This window comes from Hyla sarda, chromosome 5 (assembly GCF_029499605.1).
Source record: "Hyla sarda isolate aHylSar1 chromosome 5, aHylSar1.hap1, whole genome shotgun sequence".
Lineage (NCBI taxonomy): Eukaryota > Metazoa > Chordata > Amphibia > Anura > Hylidae > Hyla > Hyla sarda.
Window position 1 is genome coordinate 7,085,144 of NC_079193.1, and position 25,571 is coordinate 7,110,714.

Consider the following 25,571-nt stretch of genomic DNA (forward strand, 5'->3'; position numbering starts at 1 on the left):
GGCCAATCCTCTGAGTCGGGGGCGCGTACGGCGAAAACCGTACGTCTCCGGATTGTTCCCGTTAGTTGCACGTCTCTCCTCCCCCCTGTAATTTACACCAGTTCTCGCAGGGTGTCACCCGTGTGGGGCCCCTCAGTGCTCCGCCAGAGCCATGACCGGGACCCCGCCCGTCCAGGTGAGTGAAGGGCCCGATCCCCACAAGTGCAGCAACACGTGACCCCTGTAAACACTCAATACAATGTATGGAATATACTATGTGACACGTCTGCAGCTGTATATAATGTATCTTATAGTGTATAATGTGTACGGTGCATATGGTGACCTGTGTATAATGTGTACGGTGCATATGGTGTCCTGTATATAATGTATACCGCCCCATGTGATCTGTATATAATGTATACCGCCCCACGGTGTCCTGTATATAATGTATACCGCCCCACGGTGTCCTGTATATAATGTATACCGCCCCACGGTGTCCTGTGTATAATGTATACGCCCCATGGTGTCCTGTGTATAATGTATACTGCCCCATGTGATCTGTATATAATGTATACCGCCCCATGTGATCTGTATATATTGTATACCGCCCCATGTGATCTGTATATAATGTATACCGCCCCATGGTGACCTGTATATAATGTATACCGCCCCACGGTGACCTGTGTATAATGTATACGCCCCACGGTGACCTGTATATAATGTATACGCCCCACGGTGACCTGTATATAATGTATACCGCCCCACGGTGATCTGTATATAATGTATACCGCCCCACGGTGTCCTGTATATAATGTATACCGCCCCACGGTGTCCTGTATATAATGTATACCGCCCCACGGTGTCCTGTATATAATGTATACCGCCCCACGGTGTCCTGTATATAATGTATACCGCCCCATGTGATCTGTGTATAATGTATACCGCCCCATGTGATCTGTATATAATGTATACCGCCCCACGGTGTCCTGTATATAATGTATACCGCCCCACGGTGTCCTGTATATAATGTATACCGCCCCACGGTGTCCTGTATATAATGTATACGCCCCACGGTGTCCTGTATATAATGTATAAGCCCCATGGTGTCCTGTATATAATGTATACCGCCCCATGTGATCTGTATATAATGTATACCGCCCCATGGTGATCTGTATATAATGTATACCGCCCCATGTGATCTGTGTATAATGTATACCGCCCCATGTGATCTGTGTATAATGTATACCGCCCCATGGTGACCTGTGTATAATGTATACGCCCCATGGTGACCTGTATATAATGTATACCGCCCCATGTGATCTGTGTATAATGTATACCGCCCCATGTGATCTGTGTATAATGTATACCGCCCCATGTGATCTGTATATAATGTATACCGCCCCATGGTGACCTGTATATAATGTATACCGCCCCATGGTGACCTGTGTATAATGTATACCGCCCCATGTGATCTGTGTATAATGTATACCGCCCCATGGTGACCTGTGTATAATGTATACCGCCCCATGTGATCTGTATATAATGTATACCGCCCCATGGTGACCTGTATATAATGTATACTGCCCCATGGTGACCTGTGTATAATGTATACCGCCCCATGTGATCTGTGTATAATGTATACCGCCCCATGGTGACCTGTGTATAATGTATACCGCCCCATGTGATCTGTATATAATGTATACCGCCCCATGGTGACCTGTATATAATGTATACCGCCCCATGGTGACCTGTGTATAATGTATACCGCCCCATGTGATCTGTGTATAATGTATACCGCCCCATGGTGACCTGTATATAATGTATACCGCCCCATGTGATCTGTATATAATGTATACCGCCCAATGGTGACCTGTATATAATGTATACCGCCCCATGGTGACCTGTATATAATGTATACCGCCCCATGTGATCTGTATATAATGTATACCGCCCAATGGTGACCTGTATATAATGTATACCGCCCCATGGTGACCTGTATATAATGTATACCGCCCCATGTGATCTGTATATAATGTATACCGCCCCATGGTGACCTGTATATAATGTATACCGCCCCATGGTGACCTGTGTATAATGTATACCACCCCATGTGATCTGTGTATAATGTATACCGCCCCATGGTGACCTGTGTATAATGTATACCGCCCCATGTGATCTGTATATAATGTATACCGCCCCATGGTGACCTGTATATAATGTATACCGCCCCATGGTGACCTGTGTATAATGTATACCGCCCCATGTGATCTGTGTATAATGTATACCGCCCCATGTGATCTGTATATAATGTATACCGCCCCATGGTGACCTGTATATAATGTATACCGCCCCATGTGATCTGTATATAATGTATACCGCCCAATGGTGACCTGTATATAATGTATACCGCCCCATGTGATCTGTGTATAATGTATACCGCCCCATGGTGACCTGTGTATAATGTATACCGCCCCATGGTGACCTGTATATAATGTATACCGCCCCATGGTGACCTGTATATAATGTATACCGCCCCATGTGATCTGTATATAATGTATACCGCCCAATGGTGACCTGTATATAATGTATACCGCCCCATGGTGACCTGTATATAATGTATACCGCCCCATGTGATCTGTATATAATGTATACCGCCCCATGTGATCTGTATATAATGTATACCGCCCCATGTGATCTGTATATAATGTATACCGCCCCATGGTGACCTGATCAAAAAAGGAGGAAAAAAAGCAAATTGGACATAATGTCACCAAACTCCAAAAATGGTCTGGACACAATTATTGGCACCTTTCCAAAATTGTGGGAAAATAAGATTGTTTCAAGCATGTGATGCTCCGCTAACCCCTTAAGGACCCAGCCCATTTTCACCTTAAAGGGGTACTCCGGTGAAAAACTTTGTTCTTCAGACCAAGCGGGCTGAGACCCGTGAAACAGCTGTCACTCCTCATGGAACGCTCCTGAGAGTCCTAGCCGACCTGTAACCACTGTGTTCCATGGACTTTTCTGCCACTTTCGTGAAATAAATTGTATCCTGCACGAAGATATACGGTGAGTGCGGTTTTTCTCATACTTTCAGATTTGTAAATTACTTCTATTAAAAAATCTTAATCCTTCCTGTACTTATTAGCTGCTGAATACTACAGTGGAAATTCTTTGCCGTTTGAAACACAGAGCTCTCTGCTGACATCACGAGCACAGTGCTCTCTGCTGACATCTCTGTCCATTTTAGGAACTGTCCAGAACAGCATATGTTTCCTATGGGGATTTCCTTTTACTCTGTACAGTTCCTAAAATGGACAGAGATGTCAGCAGAGAGCTCTGTGTTTCAAACGGAAAAGAATTTCCACTGTAGTATTCAGCAGCTAATAAGTACAGGAAGGATTAAGATTTTTTAATAGAAGTAATTTACAAATCTGTTTAACTTTCTGCCACCAATTGATTTAAAACAAAAAAAAATTTCACCGGAGTGCCCCTTTAACCCCTTAAGGACACATGACGTACTGGAACGTCATGTGTCCGCTCCCGATCTATAATGCGGGGCCACGCGGGTCGGGACCCGTGGCTAATAGCGCGCGGCATTGATCGGGGTGCCGCATGCTATTAACCCTTTAGACGCGTTGTCTAAAGTGAAAGTATGCCGGTTATCTCAGTGGGCTGTACGGGATATCCACGGCGAAATCGCGGCATCCCGAACAGCTTAAGTGCCTGAGATCCAGACATGAGCAGTCAAGCGGCAGAATCATCGATCACTGGTTTCCTATGAGAAACCAGTGATCAATGTAAAAGATCAGTGTGTGCAGTGTTATAGGTCCCTATGGGATAACAATGATCAGTATAAGAGATCAGCGTGTGCAGTGTTATAGGTCCCTATGGGATAACAATTATCAGTATAGGAGATCAGTGTGTGCAGTGTTATAGGTCCCTATGGGATAACAATGATCAGTATAGGAGATCAGTGTGTGTAGTGTTCAGGTCCCTATGGCATAACAATGATCAGTATAGGAGATCAGTGTGTGCAGTGTTATAGGTCCCTATGGGATAACAATGATCAGTATAGGAGATCAGTGTGTGCAGTGTTATAGGTCCCTGTGGGATAACAATGATCAGTATAAGAGATCAGTGTGTGCAGTGTTATAGGTCCCTATGGGATAACAATGATCAGTATAAGAGATCAGTGTGTGCAGTTCTATAGGTCCCCTATGGGATAACAATGATCAGTATAAGATCAGTGTGTGCAGTGTTATAGGTCCCTATGGGATAAGAACGATCAGTATAAGAGATCAGTGTGTGCAGTGTTATAGGTCCCTATGGGATAACAACAATCAGTATAAGAGATCAGTGTGTGCAGTGTTATAGGTCCCTATGGGATAACAACAATCAGTATAAGAGATCAGTGTGTGCAGTGTTATAGGTCCCTATGGGATAACAACAATCAGTATAAGAGATCAGTGTGTGCAGTGTTATAGGTCCCTATGGGATAACAATGATCAGTATAAGAGATCAGTGTGTGCAGTGTTATAGGTTCCTATGGGATAACAATGATCAGTATAAGAGATCAGTGTGTGCAGTGTTATAGGTTCCTATGGGATAACAATGATCAGTATAAGAGATCAGTGTGTGCAGTGTTATAGGTCCCTATGGGATAACAATGATCAGTATAAGAGATCAGTGTGTGCAGTGCTATAGGTTCCTATGGGAGCTATAACACTGCAAAAAAAGTGAATAAAGATCATTTAACCCCTTCCCTATTAAAAATTTGAATCACCCCCCTTTTCCCATAAAAAAAAAACCCAGTGTAAATAAAAATAAACATATATGGTATCGCCGCGTGCGGAAATGTCCGAATTATAAAAATATATAGTTAATTAATCCGCACGGTCAATGGGGTACGCGCAAAAAAATTCCAAAGTCCAAAATAGTGAATTTTTGGCCACTTTTTATATCATGAAAAAATGAATAAAAAGCGATCAATAAGTCCTATCAATGCAAAAATGGTACCGCTAAAAACTTCAGAGCACGGCACAAAAAATGAGCCCTCATACCGCCCCATAAGCGGTAAAATAAAAGTTATAGGGGTCAGAAGATGCCAATTTTAAACGTATTAATTTTCCTGCATGTAGTTATGATTTTTTTTCCAGAAGTGCGATAAAATCCAACCTATATAAGTAGGGTATCATTTTAATCGTATGCAGGGATGTGGAATTCCTATTGCTAGAGATGAGCGAACTTACAGTAAATTCGATTTGTCACGAACTTCTCGGCTCGGCAGTTGATGACTTTTCCTGCATAAATTAGTTCAGCTTTCCGGTGCTCCCGTGGGCTTTAAAAGGTGGATACAGTCCTAGGAGACTCTTTCCTAGGAATGTATCCACCTTTTCCAGCCACCGGAGCACCTGAAAGCTGAACTAATTTACGCAGGATAAGTCATCAACTGCCGAGCCGAGAAGTTTGTGACGAATCGAATTTACTGTAAGTTCGCTCATCTCTACCTATCGCCCAGGACAAGCAGTTTTGGGCGCCGGGCAGGTGAATTTGTCCGGCCCTTAGCCCGGCTTCGGGCAAGCAGGGCTGGACCTGACAAGTCGCCCGGACCTTTGTAGTCTGTATGGAGCGGGCACCCGACTCCTGCCCGCTCCATACTCTGCAGCCCCCGGCTGTTCTCAGTAGCCGGGGGCCGCCGCTAATAGCCAGCATGCGGCGATCGCCACTGCTGGCTATTAACCCTTTAGATCGCTGCTGTCAAAGCTGACAGCGACGTCTAAAGGGACATGTGAATGCTCCCTGGTGGGCTAGTGGGTCGACCCCCCCCCCCCCCCCCCCGTTGGCTGTCTGGGCATGCTGGGAGTTGTAGTTTTGCAACATCTGGAGGGCCACAGTTTGAAGACCACTGCATTAACCCCTTCCATGTTAAAAGTTCAAATCACCCCCTTTTCCTATATAAAAACTTGCAAACATAATAAAAATAAACATATTTGTTATCGCTTGGTGCGTAATTGTACAACCTATTATAATATAACATTATGTATCCTGTACGGTAAATGTAAAAAAATACCAAACTACAGAATTGCAATTTTTATAATATCCCAGAAAAAAAAGTTAAAAAGCGATTAAAAAGTCAGATCAATACCAAAATGTTACCGATACAAAAAACAGATTATGGCGCAAAAAATGATCCCTCATACAGCCTGGTATGCGGAAAAAAAATAAAGCTACAGGGGTTTAAAAAATGGCAATTAAAAAAATGTCCAGAATTAGTAAAACATGACGTAAACTATACAAATCTGGTATCGCTGTAACAGGGGGGTGGAAATTTTATAAAAAACTACTTGTCCACGGGACAAAAATGGAGCAAAATCTACTTGTCCCTCATGACGATCCACTTGTCCGCGCCAATTTTCGCTTTTACGCTCTAATTTTTTCCTTCTCGCCCTATAATAGCCATAACAACCTACTATAATGACACCTTTTAATTTTTCAATAACATTCTCTGAACCAAAAATATATATATATTAAGGGAAGTGAAATTGAAATAGTAAAAGATAATTTTGCAGATTTGGTGGTTTTTCTTTTCTGCGCCATTTACCTTGTGGTTGAGGTAACATGTTAGTTTTATACTTTAGGCGCCTGATTACAGCGATACCAGATTTGTATCGTTTACGTCATGTTTTACTAATTCTGAACTTTTTCTAATTTTTTTTAATTGCCATTTTTTAACCCCTGTAGCTTTATTTTTTTTCGCATACCAGGCAAATTTTTTGCACCATAATCTGTTTTTTGTATCGGTAACATTTTGGTATTGATCTGACTTTTTAATCGCTTTTTAACTTTTTTTTTTTTTTCTGGAATTTTATAAAAATTGCAGATCTGTGGTTTGGTATTTTTTTTACATTTACCGTATGGGATACAGAATGTTATATTTTCATAGGTTGTACAATTACGCACGAAGCGATAACAAATATGTTTATTTTTATTATGTTTACATGTTTTTATATAGGAAAGGGGGGTGATTTGAACTTTTAACATGGAAGGGGTTAATGCAGCGGTCTTCAAACTGTGGCCCTCCAGATGTTGCAAAACTACAACTCCCAACATGCCAGGACAGCCAACGGCATGCTGGGAATTGTAGTTTTGTAACATCTGGAGGGGCACAGTTTGAAGACCACTGGGTTAATGTGTCTTTCAAACTTTAATTAAAACTTTAATTTTTTTACACTTTATTAGACTTATAGGAGGAATCATTAGATTCCTCAGACAGATGAATAGATTCTATTGAACTCCATTGATCTGTGAGCTCTGTGATCCATTGATAGAGCCTGGTCCAGCCAGGATCTATCAATGACAGAGCCGGGACAGCAGGGAACAGAGGTAAGTCCTCCGGCTACCTCTATAGTGGATCTCCCCCCTGCGATCGTGCTGCGGGGGGGGGGGCGATCCACCCCACTAGCCCACCAGGGAGCATTCACATGTCCCTTTAGACGCCGCTGTCAGCTTTGACAGCGGCGATCTAAAGGGTTAATAGCCAGCCGTGGCGATCACCGCATGCTGGCTATTAGCGGCGGCCCTTGGCTACTGAGAACAGCCGGGGGCTGCAGAGTATGGAGCGGGCAGGAATCCCGAGCCCGCTCCATACATACTGCAGAGCGCCGCATGCATCTCCCCGTGCAGACGCGTCTCCTCCCCTCAGCTCTCTGAAGCTACAGCTGGGGGGGAGTGAAGCCAGAGGACGCAGGTCTGCACGAGGAGAAGTAAGCCACGCCCCCTCATCTCCCCCGCACATCTGCAGAGCAAGAAGCCACGCCCCCTCATCTCCCCCCGCACATCTGCAGAGCAAGAAGCCACGCCCCCTCATCTCCCCCCCCGCACATCTGCAGAGCAAGAAGCCACGCCCCCTCATCTCCCCCGCACGTCTGCAGAGCAAGAAGCCACGCCCCCTCATCTCCCCCCCCGCACGTCTGCAGAGCAAGAAGCCACGCCCCCTCATCTCCCCCGCACGTCTGCAGAGCAGGGGAGAGAAGACCAATCCACAGCTTCTCATCTCCCCTGCTCTGCTTCGGAGGACACAGGCTGCAGAATATGGAGCGGGCAGGAGTCGGCAGCCCGCTCCATACAGACTGCAGATCGCGCCGCACTTGTCAGGTCCGGCCCTGCTTGCCCAAAGCCGGGCTAGATTTTGCTCCATTTTAGTCCCGTGGACAAGTAGTTTTTTATAAAATTTCCACACCCCTGCAGGAGGGACCTTACCTGCCTCCTCGGTGTCTTCTCTGTTCAGGGATCCCCTGTATGGCCGGCGCTCTCCTTCCTCGTACGTGCGTCGGCATGCGTAACGACGTGATGGCGGCGACGGAGAGCGAGGATACCCGGCCGGCAGCAGAGACGTTCCGGAGCGATGGAGCGACATCCAGGGCAGCTGTAGTTTTTTTTATAAAATTTCCACACCCCTGGTATGGACCTACAAAAAAAATGTACTACGTAGAAACGGAAGCCCCCAAAAGTTACTAAACAGCGTTTACTTTTTTTCAATTTTGTCGCACAATGATTTTTTTTTTTTCCGTTTCACCGTAGATTTTTGGGCAAAAGGACTGACGTCATTACAAAGTAGAATTGGTGGCGCAAAAAATAAGCATCATATGGATTTTTAGGGTCAAAATTGAAAGTTATGATTTTTTAAAGGCAAGGAGGAAAGAACAAAAATGCAAAAACGGAAAAACCCTCGGTCCTTAAGGGGTTAAGGCTAGGACTCCACTGAGATTTTTGCCCTGCGATTTTTGTGGCATAAAAACGCCAGAAAAACTGCCACAGTTTTTCCCTGCGTGTTGGCGTTTTTTCTTGCGTTTTTACCTTTGTGTGGAATTTGCCGTTTTTGGCCCCTTTGGTGTTTTTTTTATTTTTTTTACAAAATAGGTGGGTACCAGAAATAAAAAAGGATGCAGTAGGGATGTAAAAATTTATTTAACTAAATGTTTATTTTTTATAACAACATTTTTATACATGTTTAAACTTTTTTTTTTTTATGTAGTACTACTACGCCCAGCATGGAACACACTGATCCATGCTGGGAGTAGTAGTGCCTGTACTATAGACATATCGCCCGGGGTGTCAGCCTGATAATAATATAGCAGAGATGCACCTCTATACAGCGCTCGCACCTCTGCTCTGTACTCTGAGTGATGTTCTATTCACATCACTGTCCGTTCATATTTTCCGCCCAGAGCTGTGATTGGCCGGATTGTTGCAGCCAATCACAGCTCTGAGGAAAATATGAACGAATGAGCGGCCGGCCGGAGTACAGTGCAGAGCAGGGATGTGAGCGCTGTATACAGTCGCTCCATCTCTGCTATAGACAGGTCGATCGCAGCGGGTGTCAGTAGTGATACCCGCTGTGATGTGTCCTTAACTGCAGGTACTCCTACTCCCAACATGGAGCACACTCTCAGGGGTGTGGAAATTTAAAAAAAAACTACTTGTCCAAGGGACTAAAGCGGAACACAATCTACTTGTCCCTCAAGAAAATCCACTTGTCCTGGTTGATGAAATAATTTCAACCAAAATAGTCTGATCCCCCCCCCCACTAGACCACCAGGGATGGATATAAGATCCTTTAGACACTGCTGACAGCGGAGATCTAATGGGTTAATAGGTGATCGCAGTATGCCAGTCTATTAGCGGGTGAGAGCTCTATCTCCTCTTACACCCCAGACAAGCCCAGAAAAGTCTAGATATAACTTTTTGATCACTTTATAAAATATTTCTCATATGAAGTGACCAAAAATTAGCAATTCTGGACAATTATTTACATTTCCACCGTTCACCGTGCGGTTTAATTAACATAATATTTTAATAGTCTGGACATTTCCACATGCAGCGATACCACTTATGTTTATTTTTGTACATTATTTTTATTTAAAGAAAATTGGAAACTTTTATTAGGAAAGGGGCTTATTCACATATATACGCACTTTTTACAATATTTTAATCACTAGTTTTCAGTCTCAATAGGGACTTATGTGTTACTGGGGGGAGGGGGGGGGGGTTCTGCTTCTCCAGTTTATATGGTGCATTTTGTGTCAGAAAATGCTGGAAGTTGCATTTAGTTACTAGATAACTACAACTCCCAGCATGCCCTGATACAGCCTATGGTTGTGTGGGTGTTGCAGCAGGTTGCACTGTATAGTAGTACAGTTAAGGTTATTGTGTAACATGCTGGGAGTTGTAGTTTTGGTTTGTGTCAGCGGCAGAGCCATAGGATGTGTCAAGGAATACAGGGAATTACAGTTAGTAACTACAACACCCAGCATGCCCTGATGCAGCCTATGGCTCTGCAGCTGACCCGAACCAAAACTACAACTCCCAGCATGTTGCACTTTATAGTTCTACAGTTTAGGTTATGGTCCAACATGCTGGGAGTTGTAGTTTTGGTTCGGGCGTGTTTGTCTGCATCCGTGGGGCTCTTGGTTGGTGGGTGAGTATGAAGGGGGGGGGGATTCTGGGGGTGCAATTCAGTGCGGGGGCCACTAAAAATAAATAAAATTAGATGGCACAACTGCCCTAATGCCCGTCTGCTCCTATACAAAACATTCATACATACACATCATACATACACCAGCCACTGCCCCCATATCATACATACACACACCCCCGCCACTGCCCCCCCCCACATCATACATTACATACACACACCCGCCACTGCCCCCCCCACATCATACATTACATACATACACCCGCCACTGCCCCCCCACATCATACATTACATACACACATCACACATACATCATACACACATACACTCACACCATACATATACACACATCATACATACACCCGCCGCTGCCCCCCCCACATCATACATCACATACACATCACACATAGACATCATACACACATCATACATTACATACACATCACACTTAGACATCATACACACATCATACATCACATACACACACACATCACACTTCGACGTTATACACACATCATACATTACATACACATCACACATAGACATCATACACACACATACACTCACACCATACATATCCACCAGTGTTTCCCAACCAGGGTGCCTCCAGTTGTTGCAAAACTAAAACTCCCAGCATGCCCAGGGCATGCTGGGAGTTGTAGTTTTGCAACAGCTGGAGGCACCCTGGTTGGGAAACACTGATATACACCATACATATGCACACACCATACATACACCTGCCGCTGCTCCCCCATCATACATTACACACACACATCACACATACACTCACACCATACATATACAACCACCCTTCCTGCCGCCGTCTGTATTCTCGGTCTCCTCACCTGAGCCGCCATGAGTGGACATCAGAGCTGTAGTCCCGGCCGGTGTGAGGTGAGATTTCCGTCCTCTCTCCCCCTCCCCCCCCCTGCTCTGTGTTTTCCTCGGGCAAACAAGCAACCGCCCCGTGGTGGATTAGGTCCTGTGGAGACAGAGCAGGGGAGGGGGAGGGATGGAGCTGTGTGCGGGGGATGGAGCTGTGTGCGGGGGATGGAGCTGTGCACGGAGCTGTCTACATCCTCTCTCTCACCCTGCTGTGTCTTCTGAGCTCCGTCCATCCTCCGGGAGGGGAGATAAGGGGGGTCTCTGCAGTCAGCTGGAGGCCGCCGCCCCCTCCATACACTCTGAGGCCGGGGTGAGGTGCAGACTTGCATCCGCTCCTGCGCCTCACACCGACATTAAAGAAAAATAAGGGGGAAGTCTGTCTGTCCGGCCCGATACAGGGCTAAATCTATGAACAATTCACCTGCCCGGCACCCAAAACTACTTGTCCCGGGCGTCGGGCTATAGGATTTCCACATCCCTGCACTCTGCTCCATGCTGGGAGTTGTAGTACCTCCATTAATATACAGATCGCAGCGAGTGTAATTTCTGACACCTGCTGCGATCTGTATTAATGCAGGTACTACAGCTCCCAGCATGAGGCAGAGTGTGCTCCATGTTGGGAATAGTGGTAGGAAAGATCACAGCGGGTATCACTCCTGACACCCGCTGTGATCCTCCTGTATAATGTATAGATGCGGGCGGCCTCTCTTCTCTGGTCCCCTGCACTGCCGTATATATACACATATTCCTAGAGCTGTGATTGGCTGGAACCATCTGGCCAATGACAACTCTCTATGGGAAATATGAATATGTGTGTATATATATGGCAGTGCAGGGGACCATAGAAGAGCGGCCGCAGCATCTATGCATTATACAGGATCGCAACAGGTGATCTATTAGTACAGGTACTACTACTCCCATCATGGAACAGTGTGTTCCATGCTGGGAGTAGTACTACCTAAAAAATGTAAAAAAAAATAAGTGAATAACACACACTCTACATTTTTATTATTGCCGGCTACATTTTTAGTGCTTTACCCGCTCACATAAGTTGATCCCTGTTTAAAAATTAATAAACATTTCATAATAAAAAATATAAATGTCGTTGGGTACAATTTTTCCATCACTACTGTATCTTTTTTATTTTTTTAATGGTACCCTACGAAATTTTAATTAAAAAAAGGTACAGTGGTCCCTCAACATACGATGGTAATTCGTTCCAAACGACCCATCATTTGTCGAATCCATCGTATGTTGAGGGATCCGTGCAATGTAAAGTATAGGAAGCTGTACTTATCTGTCCCCGTCGCTCCGCACCATCACTGCTCCCGATGCTGTCCCAGGGGCTCCCGATGCTGTCCCGCTGCTCCGGCGTCTTCTTCGCGATCCTCCGGCTTCTTCTGCATCTTCTCCGGGGTCCGGGCCTCGCTTTCTGGTGACGTTATTACGCTGCTGCGCCGGCGCGGCGTGCGTAGTGACATAATAACGACGCCGGAAAGCAAGGCCCGGACCCTGGAGAAGATGCGCAAGACACCGGAGGATCGCGAAGTGGACCCGGAGCAGCGGGGATAGGTAAGTGAACCTGCCAGGGATGCTTAAACTGCTATCCGACAGTAGCTTAAGCATTTTGCGCTGTCGGATAGCAGTTAATGCGATGGCCCCGACATATAAAAGCATCGTATGTCGATTTGATCATATGTCGGGGCCATCGTAGGTCGGGGGGTTACTGTATCTTCATGACTTTTTGGATCACTAAAGTCCAAAAAAGAATAAAAACGCCACGATTTCAGGGCAAAAACCGTCAAACTAGGTTTTGTCGGGCGTTTTGAAAATCCAGCCTCTGAGCCCGAAATTGCTGAAAAACGCCAAAAGGATAAAAAAAAACAAAAACCGCCAAACTGAAAAACGCCAAGAGAATCTGGCATTTTGCAGTTTACTATTGACTTGATGCTAACATCTGGACGCAGCGTTTTTTCACTGAAAAAACGCTGTGTCGGAAAATTGGCGTTTTTGCAAAAAAAAAAACCTCAGTGGAGTTCCAGCCTAAGGACCAGAGGGTTTTTTTTCACATCTGGCCACTGTCACTTTGAGCATTAAAGGAGAACTCCGGAATAGGAAAATGATCATCCATACTTCTGGCAATAAAAAAAATAGGTACATACCTTCCTTCACTTCCACGTTGCCTCCGGCTCCAGCCTCCGCCGCGATCCTCTTCCTGGTTGCCGGTGGTTGGCGAGTCAAACTGCACTCAGCCAATCACCGGCCGCAGCAAAGTCTCAACTCGACCGGGGATAGGCTGAGCGGCAGTGTGAGAAAGCTTCAAGACACAAAATTCTTCACTACACCGGCACCGAAAACGTCACACTGCCGCTCAGCCTATCGCCGGCCGAGTCGAGACTTTGCTGCAGCCGGTGATTGGCTGAGTGCAATTTGACTTGCCAACCACAGCAACCAGGAAGAGGATCGCGGCAGAGACCGGAGCAGGTTACCGGAGGCCCCGGGGGAGCGGAAAAAGTTAGGTACATCTTAATTTTTTTTACTGCCGGCAGTATGGACGATAATTTTCATTTTCCGGCGTTCTCCTTTAATAACTCTGATGCTTTTAATTTTCATTCTGATTCCGAGATTGTTTTTTTCGTGACATATTCTACTTTGTTAGTGGTAAAATTTTTGCCGATACTTGAATCATTTCTTGGTGAAAAATTCCAAAATGTTATGAAAAAATAGAAAATGTTGCATTTTTCTAGCTTTGAAGCTCTCTGCTTGTAAGGAAAATAGACATCCCAAATAAATGATATTTTGATTCACATATACAATATGTCTACTTAATGTTTGCATCATAAAGTTAAGATGTTTTTACTTTTGGAAGACACCAGAGGGTTCAAAGTTCAGCAGCAATTTTCCAATTTTTCACAGTTTAGATACCACTGCACAGTGATCTCCAAACTGTGACCCTCCAGCTGTTGCAAAACTACAAATCCCAGCATGTTCAAACAGCTGTCTTGGCATGCTGGGAGTTGTAGATGCGTACCTCCAGCTGTTGCATAACTACATCTCCCAGAATTCCCTTCGGCGATCAGTACATGCCGGGAGTCGTAGTTTTGCAACAGCTGGAGGCACACTGGTTGGAAAATACTGAGTTAGGTAACAGAACCTAACTGAAGGTTTTCCAACCAGTGTGCCTCCAGCTGTTGCAAAAGTACAACTCCCAGCATGCACAGTCTGTCAGTATGCTGGGAGTTGTAGTTTTGAAACAGCTGGAGGTTTGTCCCCCCCTGCCCCCATGTGAACGTACATGGTACATTCACACGAGCAGCTTTACAAGAAGTTTCCTGTTTCAAGTTTGAGCTACGGCAAACTCCTAGTGGGAAACTCACCGCAAACCCGCCAGTGCAAATGTACCCTAAAAACACTACACTACACTAACACAAAATAAAGGGTAAAACACTACATATACACCAGCAGATGAGAGATAATGCAGAGAAAATCGGCACTCACCAGGGATTAAGTTCTTCATGCTTTATTGCATATGTAACATACTCGCATATAAAGGAAGGGAGTTGCTGGGAGTTGTAGTTATGCAAAATCTGTAGGGCTACAGTTTAGAGACCACTGTATAGTGGTCTCTAAACTGTAGCCCTCCAGATGTTGCTAGGCAACTCACCGGCTTCTGTAGGATCCAGGGAGCCGCATCGCCGTCCTCTTCTGCCGCCGCCGATAGGTAAGTGGACTTCGGCGCCGGTCCTCGTCGGTTTCCCCGTTCTGCCCCGCCTATCGTGGGTGGGGAGAACAGGGAAACCGAAAGTTAAACCCCCCCCCCCCCCAGAGGAGACCAAGATAGAGCTTTTTGGTAAAGCCCATCATTCTGCTGTTTACCGAAAACGTAATGAGGCCTACAAAGAAAAGAGCACAGTACCTACAGTGACATATGGTGGAGGTCAGTGATGTTTTGGGTTGTTTTGCTGCCTCTGGCACTGGGGGCCTTGAGTGTGTACAAGACATCATGAAATATCAGGATTACCAATGGATTTTGGGTCGCACTGTACAGCCCAATGTCAGAAAGCTGGGTTTGTGTCCGAGATCTTGGGTCTTCCAGCAGGACAATGGGGGAGATTTATCAAAACCTGTCCAGAGGAAAAGTTGCCCATAGCAACCAATCAGCTCGCTTCTTTCATTTTTAACAAGGCCTCTGCAAAAGGAAAGAAGCGATCTGATTGGTTGCTATGGGCAACTGGGCAACTTTTCCTCTGGACAGGTTTTGATAAATCTCCCCCAATGACCCCAAACATACGTCACAAAGCCCCAGAAATGGATGACCACAAAGTGCTGGAGAGTTCTGAAGTGTCAGCAATGAGTCCAGATCTAAATCCCATTGATCACCTGTGGAGAGATCTTATAATTACTGTTGGGAAAAGGCGCCGTCCAATAAGAGACCTGGAGCAGTTTGTAAAGGAAGAGGGGTCCAACATTCCGGCTGAGAGGTGTAAGAAGCTTATTGATGGTTATAGGAAGAGTGGTCCAACATTCCGGCTGAGAGGTGTAAGAAGCTTATTGATGGTTATAGGAAGAGTGCTCCAACATTCCGGCTGAGAGGTGTAAGAAGCTTATTGATGGTTATAGGAAGAGTGGTCCAACATTCCGGCTGAGAGGTGTAAGAAGCTTATTGATGGTTATAGGAAGCTGATGATTTCACTTATTTTTTTCCAACCAAATATTAAGTTAAGGGTGCCAATAATTTTGTCCAGACCATTTTTGGAGTTTGGCGACATTGGGGGAGATTTATCAAAACCTGTGCAGAGGAAAAGTTGCCCATAGCAAAATTCTTTTATTTAAAAAAAAGCCTGTGCAAAATCAAAGAAGCGATCTGATTGGTGGCTATGGGCAACTTTCCCTCTGCACAGGTTTTGATAAATCTCCCCCATTATGTCCAATTTGCTTTTTTTCCTCCTTTTTTTGTTTAGTTCCAATTCACATAGAGAATAATCATGTGTATAGCAAACATGTGTTACTGCAATCCTTTTCTGTGAGAAATACTTCATTTTTTTGAAAAATTTCAGGGGTGCCAACATTTACAGCCATGGCTGTATGATGTACACGGCCCCCGTAGCCCCTTATATGATGTACACGGCCCCCGTAGCCCCTTATATGATGTACACGGCCCCCGTAGCCCCTTATATGATGTACACGGCCCCCGTAGCCCCTTATATGATGTGCACGGCCCCCGTAGCCCCTTATATGATGTGCACGGCCCCCGTAGCCCCTTATATGATGTGCACGGCCCCCGTAGCCCCTTATATGATGTGCACGGCCCCCGTAGCCCCTTATATGATGTACACTGCCCCCGTAGCCTCTTATATGATGTACACGGCCCCCGTAGCCCCTTATATGATGTACACGGCCCCCGTAGCCCCTTATATGATGTACTCTGCCCCCGTAGGCTCTTATATGATGTACACTGCCCCCGTAGCCTCTTATATGATGTACACGGCCCCCGTAGCCCCTTATATGATGTACACGGCCCCCGTAGCCTCTTATATGATGTACACGGCCCCCGTAGCCTCTTATATGATGTACACGGCCCCCGTAGCCTCTTATATGATGTACACGGCCCCCGTAGCCCCTTATATGATGTACACGGCCCCCGTAGCCCCTTATATGATGTACACGGCCCCCGTAGCCCCTTATATGATGTACACGGCCCCCGTAGCCCCTTATATGATGTACACGGCCCCCGTAGCCCCTTATATGATGTACACGGCCCCCGTAGCCCCTTATATGATGTACACGGCCCCCGTAGCCCCTTATATGATGTACACGGCCCCCGTAGCCCCTTATATGATGTACACGGCCCCCGTAGCCCCTTATATGATGTACACGGCCCCCGTAGCCCCTTATATGATGTACACGGCCCCCGTAGCCCCTTATATGATGTGCACGGCCCCCGTAGCCCCTTATATGATGTGCACGGCCCCCGTAGCCCCTTATATGATGTGCACGGCCCCCGTAGCCCCTTATATGATGTGCACGGCCCCCGTAGCCCCTTATATGATGTGCACGGCCCCCGTAGCCCCTTATATGATGTGCACTGCCCCCGTAGCCTCTTATATGATGTACACGGCCCCCGTAGCCCCTTATATGATGTACACGGCCCCCGTAGCCCCTTATATGATGTACTCTGCCCCCGTAGGCTCTTATATGATGTACACGGCCCCCGTAGCCCCTTATATGATGTACACGGCCCCCGTAGCCCCTTATATGATGTACACGGCCCCCGTAGCCCCTTATATGATGTACACGGCCCCCGTAGCCTCTTATATGATGTACACGGCCCCCGTAGCCTCTTATATGATGTACACGGCCCCCGTAGCCTCTTATATGATGTACACGGCCCCCGTAGCCCCTTATATGATGTACACGGCCCCCGTAGCCCCTTATATGATGTACACGGCCCCCGTAGCCCCTTATATGATGTACACGGCCCCCGTAGCCCCTTATATGATGTACACGGCCCCCGTAGCCCCTTATATGATGTACACGGCCCCCGTAGCCCCTTATATGATGTACACGGCCCCCGTAGCCCCTTATATGATGTACACGGCCCCCGTAGCCCCTTATATGATGTACACGGCCCCCGTAGCCCCTTATATGATGTACACGGCCCCCGTAGCCCCTTATATGATGTACACGGCCCCCGTAGCCCCTTATATGATGTACACGGCCCCCGTAGCCCCTTATATGATGTACACGGCCCCCGTAGCCCCTTATATGATGTACACGGCCCCCGTAGCCCCTTATATGATGTACACGGCCCCCGTAGCCCCTTATATGATGTACACGGCCCCCGTAGCCCCTTATATGATGTACACGGCCCCCGTAGCCCCTTATATGATGTACACGGCCCCCGTAGCCCCTTATATGATGTACACGGCCCCCGTAGCCCCTTATATGATGTACACGGCCCCCGTAGCCCCTTATATGATGTACACGGCCCCCGTAGCCCCTTATATGATGTACACGGCCCCCGTAGCCCCTTATATGATGTACACGGCCCCCGTAGCCCCTTATATGATGTACACGGCCCCCGTAGCCCCTTATATGATGTACACGGCCCCCGTAGCCCCTTATATGATGTACACGGCCCCCGTAGCCCCTTATATGATGTACACGGCCCCCGTAGCCCCTTATATGATGTACACGGCCCCCGTAGCCCCTTATATGATGTACACGGCCCCCGTAGCCCCTTATATGATGTACACGGCCCCCGTAGCCCCTTATATGATGTACACGGCCCCCGTAGCCCCTTATATGATGTACACGGCCCCCGTAGCCCCTTATATGATGTACACGGCCCCCGTAGCCCCTTATATGATGTACACGGCCCCCGTAGCCCCATATATGATGTACACGGCCCCCGTAGCCCCATATATGATGTACACGGCCCCCGTAGCCCCATATATGATGTACACGGCCCCCGTAGCCCCTTATATGATGTGCACGGCCCCCGTAGCCCCTTATATGATGTGCACGGCCCCCGTAGCCCCTTATATGATGTGCACGGCCCCCGTAGCCCCTTATATGATGTGCACGGCCCCCGTAGCCCCTTATATGATGTGCACGGCCCCCGTAGCCCCTTATATGATGTGCACTGCCCCCGTAGCCTCTTATATGATGTACACGGCCCCCGTAGCCCCTTATATGATGTACACGGCCCCCGTAGCCCCTTATATGATGTACTCTGCCCCCGTAGGCTCTTATATGATGTACACTGCCCCCGTAGCCTCTTATATGATGTACACGGCCCCCGTAGCCCCTTATATGATGTACACGGCCCCCGTAGCCTCTTATATGATGTACACGGCCCCCGTAGCCTCTTATATGATGTACACGGCCCCCGTAGCCTCTTATATGATGTACACGGCCCCCGTAGCCCCTTATATGATGTACACGGCCCCCGTAGCCCCTTATATGATGTACACGGCCCCCGTAGCCCCTTATATGATGTACACGGCCCCCGTAGCCCCTTATATGATGTACACGGCCCCCGTAGCCCCTTATATGATGTACACGGCCCCCGTAGCCCCTTATATGATGTACACGGCCCCCGTAGCCCCTTATATGATGTACACGGCCCCCGTAGCCCCTTATATGATGTACACGGCCCCCGTAGCCCCTTATATGATGTACACGGCCCCCGTAGCCCCTTATATGATGTACACGGCCCCCGTAGCCCCTTATATGATGTGCACGGCCCCCGTAGCCCCTTATATGATGTGCACGGCCCCCGTAGCCCCTTATATGATGTGCACGGCCCCCGTAGCCCCTTATATGATGTGCACGGCCCCCGTAGCCCCTTATATGATGTGCACGGCCCCCGTAGCCCCTTATATGATGTGCACTGCCCCCGTAGCCTCTTATATGATGTACACGGCCCCCGTAGCCCCTTATATGATGTACACGGCCCCCGTAGCCCCTTATATGATGTACTCTGCCCCCGTAGGCTCTTATATGATGTACACGGCCCCCGTAGCCCCTTATATGATGTACACGGCCCCCGTAGCCCCTTATATGATGTACACGGCCCCCGTAGCCCCTTATATGATGTACACGGCCCCCGTAGCCTCTTATATGATGTACACGGCCCCCGTAGCCTCTTATATGATGTACACGGCCCCCGTAGCCTCTTATATGATGTACACGGCCCCCGTAGCCCCTTATATGATGTACACGGCCCCCGTAGCCCCTTATATGATGTACACGGCCCCCGTAGCCCCTTATATGATGTACACGGCCCCCGTAGCCCCTTATATGATGTACACGGCCCCCGTAGCCCCTTATATGATGTACACGGCCCCCGTAGCCCCTTATATGATGTACACGGCCCCCGTAGCCCCTTATATGATGTACACGGCCCCCGTAGCCCCTTATATGATGTACACGGCCCCCGTAGCCCCTTATATGATGTACACGGCCCCCGTAGCCCCTTATATGATGTACACGGCCCCCGTAGCCCCTTATATGATGTACACGGCCCCCGTAGCCCCTTATATGATGTACACGGCCCCCGTAGCCCCTTATATGATGTACACGGCCCCCGTAGCCCCTTATATGATGTACACGGCCCCCGTAGCCCCTTATATGATGTACACGGCCCCCGTAGCCCCTTATATGATGTACACGGCCCCCGTAGCCCCTTATATGATGTACACGGCCCCCGTAGCCCCTTATATGATGTACACGGCCCCCGTAGCCCCTTATATGATGTACACGGCCCCCGTAGCCCCTTATATGATGTACACGGCCCCCGTAGCCCCTTATATGATGTACACGGCCCCCGTAGCCCCTTATATGATGTACACGGCCCCCGGTAGCCCCTTATATGATGTACACGGCCCCCGTAGCCCCTTATATGATGTACACGCCCCTGCCCTTCCCCGTAGCCCTTATATGATGTACACGGCCCCCTTAGCCCCTTATATGATGTACACGGCCCCCGTAATGATGTACACGGCCCCCGTAGCCCCTTATATGATGTACACGGCCCCCGTAGCCCCTTATATGATGTACACGGCCCCCGTAGCCCCTTATATGATGTACACGGCCCCCGTAGCCCCTTATATGATGTACACGGCCCCCGTAGCCCCTTATATGATGTACACGGCCCCCGTAGCCCCTTATATGATGTACACGGCCCCCGTAGCCCCATATATGATGTACACGGCCCCCGTAGCCCCATATATGATGTACACGGCCCCCGTAGCCCCTTATATGATGTACACGGCCCCCGTAGCCCCTTATATGATGTACACGGCCCCCGTAGCCCCTTATATGATGTACACGGCCCCCGTAGCCCCTTATATGATGTACACGGCCCCCGTAGCCCCTTATATATATGATGCACATCCCCATTCCCCTGTGGCCTCTAAATGTACTCAGCGCCCATGTAACCCAATTATATTTTAAAGGGGTCGTCCAGCCTTGTTCTGACACTGAGGACCCCCTTATACACTCGTCCTCGGGCCCCCTCAGGTTTGGGGCTCACTAGTTCGGCCGCCATCAGATGTCGCATCCTTTTGGTTTTACAATCCGGTGTCAGAAGGCGATTTCTCTGTTTTTCCCCCAGAATCCTCCTGTCACCTTTGATGATGTTACAGTCGTCTTCTCGGGGGAAGAATGGGAGACGCTGAACGACCAGCAGAGGGCGCTCTATATGGAAGTGATGAGAGAAAACTATGAACATTTCATCTTTTTGGGTGAGTTTTTTTTCTTTCTTTTTGTAAATTATTACCGGTCAGTGATATTTTAAATTAACCTTTGGAATCCAGAGCTGGGGTCCTTTTTACTGAGGACCTCCAGCTGTTGCAAAACTACAACTCCCAGCCTGCTCGGACAGCCAACTTAATTTTCTCCGAAAGCTTATTACAAAGTGACAAAACAATAACATTTCATGATACAGTAAATATATTTTTATCCGGATAAATGAAATAAGTTGTTTTATTACTGTTGGTCCAACATAACTTTTGGTTGTCGTATGTTTTAGGGTTTAAGATCCCGATTATATTATCCTGGTTACAGAGCAGACCCCCAGCGACCGTATCGTCCACCTCAGCTGGTGCACAAGGTATGGAAGACTTCTCAGAATTTTTTTTGTTGTTTTTGCTTTTTTGGCGTATGTTCTTTCTATATTCCCTCTTAATCTGTGTGTAACACAATAATTATCTGACACATTAAGACAATTTTATGACCATGTTCAAGTGGGTTATGATCCATGGCGCCGCTACTACTGCTCCTACAGGGCGTCCCATCGAGTTTTTCTATGTTGAGATTTGTTGTGTGTATCATCACATAACTGGGATATTGGCCCTACTCCCTATGCCAGTGTTGCCCAACCAGGGTGCCTCCAGGTGTTGCAAAACTACAACTCCCAGAATGCCTGGACAGCCAAAGGCTGTCCAGGCATGCTGGGAGTTGTAGTTTTGCAACACCTGGAGGCACCCTGGTTGGGAAACACTGCCCTATGCAGCTGTCATAGCAGTCAGATTGGTTAATAGGGCTGCACCTTCCAGGGAAAATGTAAAAATTTGATTTATGGAGGTAAAATATAGCGCATTCGATAATAAACGGATGGTAACATTTCCTAAATTTATTGTCCAATCTCCCCCATTACATATTTTACCCCCTAATTTCACCCCCCCCCCCCACTTCACGTCTATCCCCCATTTCACATTCCCCCCATTTCAATTTTGCGCCCTCATTTCATGTCCACACCCCCCATGTCACACATCCTTTCCCATGTGACATCATCCCCCCCCATTTCATGTCCCCACCCCCATGTCACATATCCTCTCCCATGTGACATCTCCACACCCCCATGTCACATATCCTCTCCCATGTGACATCCCCCCATTTCATGTCCTCACCCCCATGTCACATATCCTCTCCCATGTGACCTCACCCCCCCATTTCATGTCCTCACCCCCATGTCACACATCCTCTCCCATGTGACATCCCCCCCCATTTCATGTCCACACCCCCATGTCACATTTCCTGATGCTTACGTAGCCCCCCGTCCCCCATAGTCCTTCTGCAGATGCCATTCTCCTCCCTGCAGTCTGGTGTCTTGTGGGTCTTACAGGACCTTCCTGCTGTGACAATCACTGGCAAGACACATGACATCGCTGCAGCCAGGGTGCCTCCAACTACAACTCCCAGCATGCACGGACAACCAAAGGCAGTCTAGGCATGCTGGGAGTTGTAGTTTTGCAACAGCTAGAGGCGCCCTAGTTGGGAAACACTGACTTAGCATTTATATTTCGTGATATGGTGCTGGGCCCACGCCACAGGTAATCAAAATTTTCCAGAGGGCTTTATCGCTATTCACAAAAAACGCGGTTTGATTGCGACATATCATGCAGACCTGTTGGTTATCACCTAGGATGCCGTCTCATATTTAATATTTGGGTTACCTTGGAATCTGATTTTTCTTATTTGCTTTCCATAGGGACAAAAATCAGTGAGAAGCCTGCCACCAGGGCAAGGACTCTTCGGTCACAGAAGGCTCCGCTACCTGAAATACCAACAAAAGCTCCTCCCAAGAGGCCCCGACAGGATGACCAGGAAGATAGCCAGAACGAGAACCAATACGATCCCGTCTCTTCTTCTCCCAGAAATCCCAAAAAGCATAAAAAACTGTGCTGCCCGCATTGCGATAAAAGCTTCAAATACAGCTCTGCTCTGGATGCCCACCTCCGGGTCCACAGCGGAGACAAACCTCACAAGTGTGACCTCTGTAATGAGAGCTTCAGTTATAAGTCGGGGCTGATCGTCCATCGACGGAAACATTCCCGAGCCTTGGCTGTTGTACCGCAGGGTATGGAAAATATGGTTCCAGTCGAGACTGGCGGTAAACCAACATCCAGAGGCACGAGAAAGGGCGGAAGAAGGAAGAGGAGAGGAAGGAAAAAGAATAGCAAGACGGCCTCGAAAAAAAGCTCAGTGGATGACAAAGTCTCGAAAAGAAGCTCGACAAATAGCAAGTCCGCGACAGGAAACACAACGCTTAGCAAGGCCCCGACGGGAAATGCAACGCCTAGCGAGACCTCGACAAGAAGCTCGATAAATGGTGAGACTTTGAAAAGCACAAAGAATAAGGAGGTCCCGAATGCAAGTGTGATGGATAAGGAGGCCCCGCATACAAGTGCGATGGATAAGGAGGCCCCGCATACAAGTACGATGGATAAGGAGGCCCCGAAAACAAGTTCAACGGATAGCGAGTCCTCAAGTACGGTGGCGTCTTCAAGGACCAATTCTAATCGAACAGTTGCGCAAACTGAGGGCGAGAAGCCGCTCAAATGTAATTACTGTGAAAAGAGGTTTAACAGCCGGACGATCCTGGAAGCCCACCACCGGATCCACACCGGCAAACTGGCCTACCCCTGCAAATATTGCGATGAAAGTTTTTCAAAGGCGTCTCTTCTCGCCTCTCATACCAACAAGCACAGGGAGTGCAAACCGCACCAGTGCGACCAGTGCGACAAAACCTTCAACGACCAGGCGCTTCTCTTGGCTCACAAGAGGACGCACACCGGGGAGAAACCTTTCCAGTGCGGCGAATGCAACAGCTGGTTCCCGAGCCATAATAGCCTAACGGCACACGAGCAAAGCCATCTGAAGCCCAAGCCTTACAAGTGCCGGCACTGCGAGAAGAGCTTCAACGACAAGACCCTGCTCACCACTCACGAGGGAGTGCACACGGACACCAAGCCCTTCAAGTGCACAGAGTGCAAGGAGAGCTTCTTCCTGAAAGCCCAACTGCAGGAGCACCAGTCCAAGCACGCCCCCGACAAACCCTATCCCTGCGGCCAGTGCGACAAGAGCTTCTATAAGAAAGCGACTCTCGTGGCCCATATTCGGGTTCACAACACACAGAGCATGCAGCTACAGAAAGTTAATGGGCAGTGAGATGGTGACTAGTGCCCTGGTGGCTTTAGATACTCGTGGTCTTTTATCCCTACAGAGGGCCCCCCCCCCCCCCCCCCCCCCCCCGTACTTCTGCCCTTGTATGCATATATGTATATGATGGCAATAGTGGGGCTCCAAGGGGGCAGGGGGGGCTAGTAAAGCTTCAGTCACAGTACCGGAGCAATACCGAACTAACCCGCCCCCGTTGCGAGCTGCTTTGTGTTTTCTGGATGGACGCAAGATGTAGATAAAACGATCCGTAATTGGATCTTCAATGCCGAACATTGTCTAGAACCATGTTTCCCAACCCGGGTGCCTCCAGGTGTTGCAAAACTACAACTCCCAGCATGCACGGACAGCCGTTGGCTGTCCGTGCATGCTGGGAGTTGTAGTTTTGCAACACCTGGAGGTGCTCTGGTTGGTAAACATTGGTCTAGAAGAAGAAGATTGGGTCTACAATCTCATTTTATGGTCACCAAAATCTTAGTAGGGCCGTCTAGCCTTCCTGCTGCATTGGAGAATTGACGGTCAGGTGATTGGGGGGGGGGGGGGGGGGGTTGGATTATCCGAATTAAACTGCGCGGTGGTTGGTAAAATCAATTGGATTGGTGTCACGCTGCCAGTAGAATGGCTTGGAAGTAGTCTGCAGAAGCCATTGACAGTCTGCAGTATTAATTGTAAGTTGTTTTGTTTTTTTCTCTTTTAAAGGGGTGTCCCCGTCAGCCGCGAATCGTGCAGCTTGCGTAACACCAGTTAACTCCTATAGACCCAC

General features: G+C 47.9%; 1 protein-coding gene across 2 annotated transcripts; it reads left to right on the plus strand.

The window, feature by feature from the left end:
* On the plus strand, positions 1-24,863 carry LOC130272846 (zinc finger protein 391-like). Of its 2 annotated transcripts, XM_056518804.1 has the most exons (5): positions 1-175; positions 21,462-21,591; positions 21,879-21,959; positions 23,340-23,992; positions 24,023-24,863. In XM_056518804.1, exons 1-5 carry the CDS (start codon positions 152-154, stop codon positions 24,797-24,799), a joined length of 1,665 nt encoding a protein of 554 aa, XP_056374779.1. In that variant the 5' UTR covers positions 1-151; the 3' UTR covers positions 24,800-24,863. The 2 variants fall into 2 exon arrangements, with proteins under 2 accessions (XP_056374779.1, XP_056374778.1); XM_056518803.1 differs by having other exon boundaries at positions 23,340-24,863.
* The last annotated feature ends 708 nt before the right edge of the window (positions 24,864-25,571 follow it).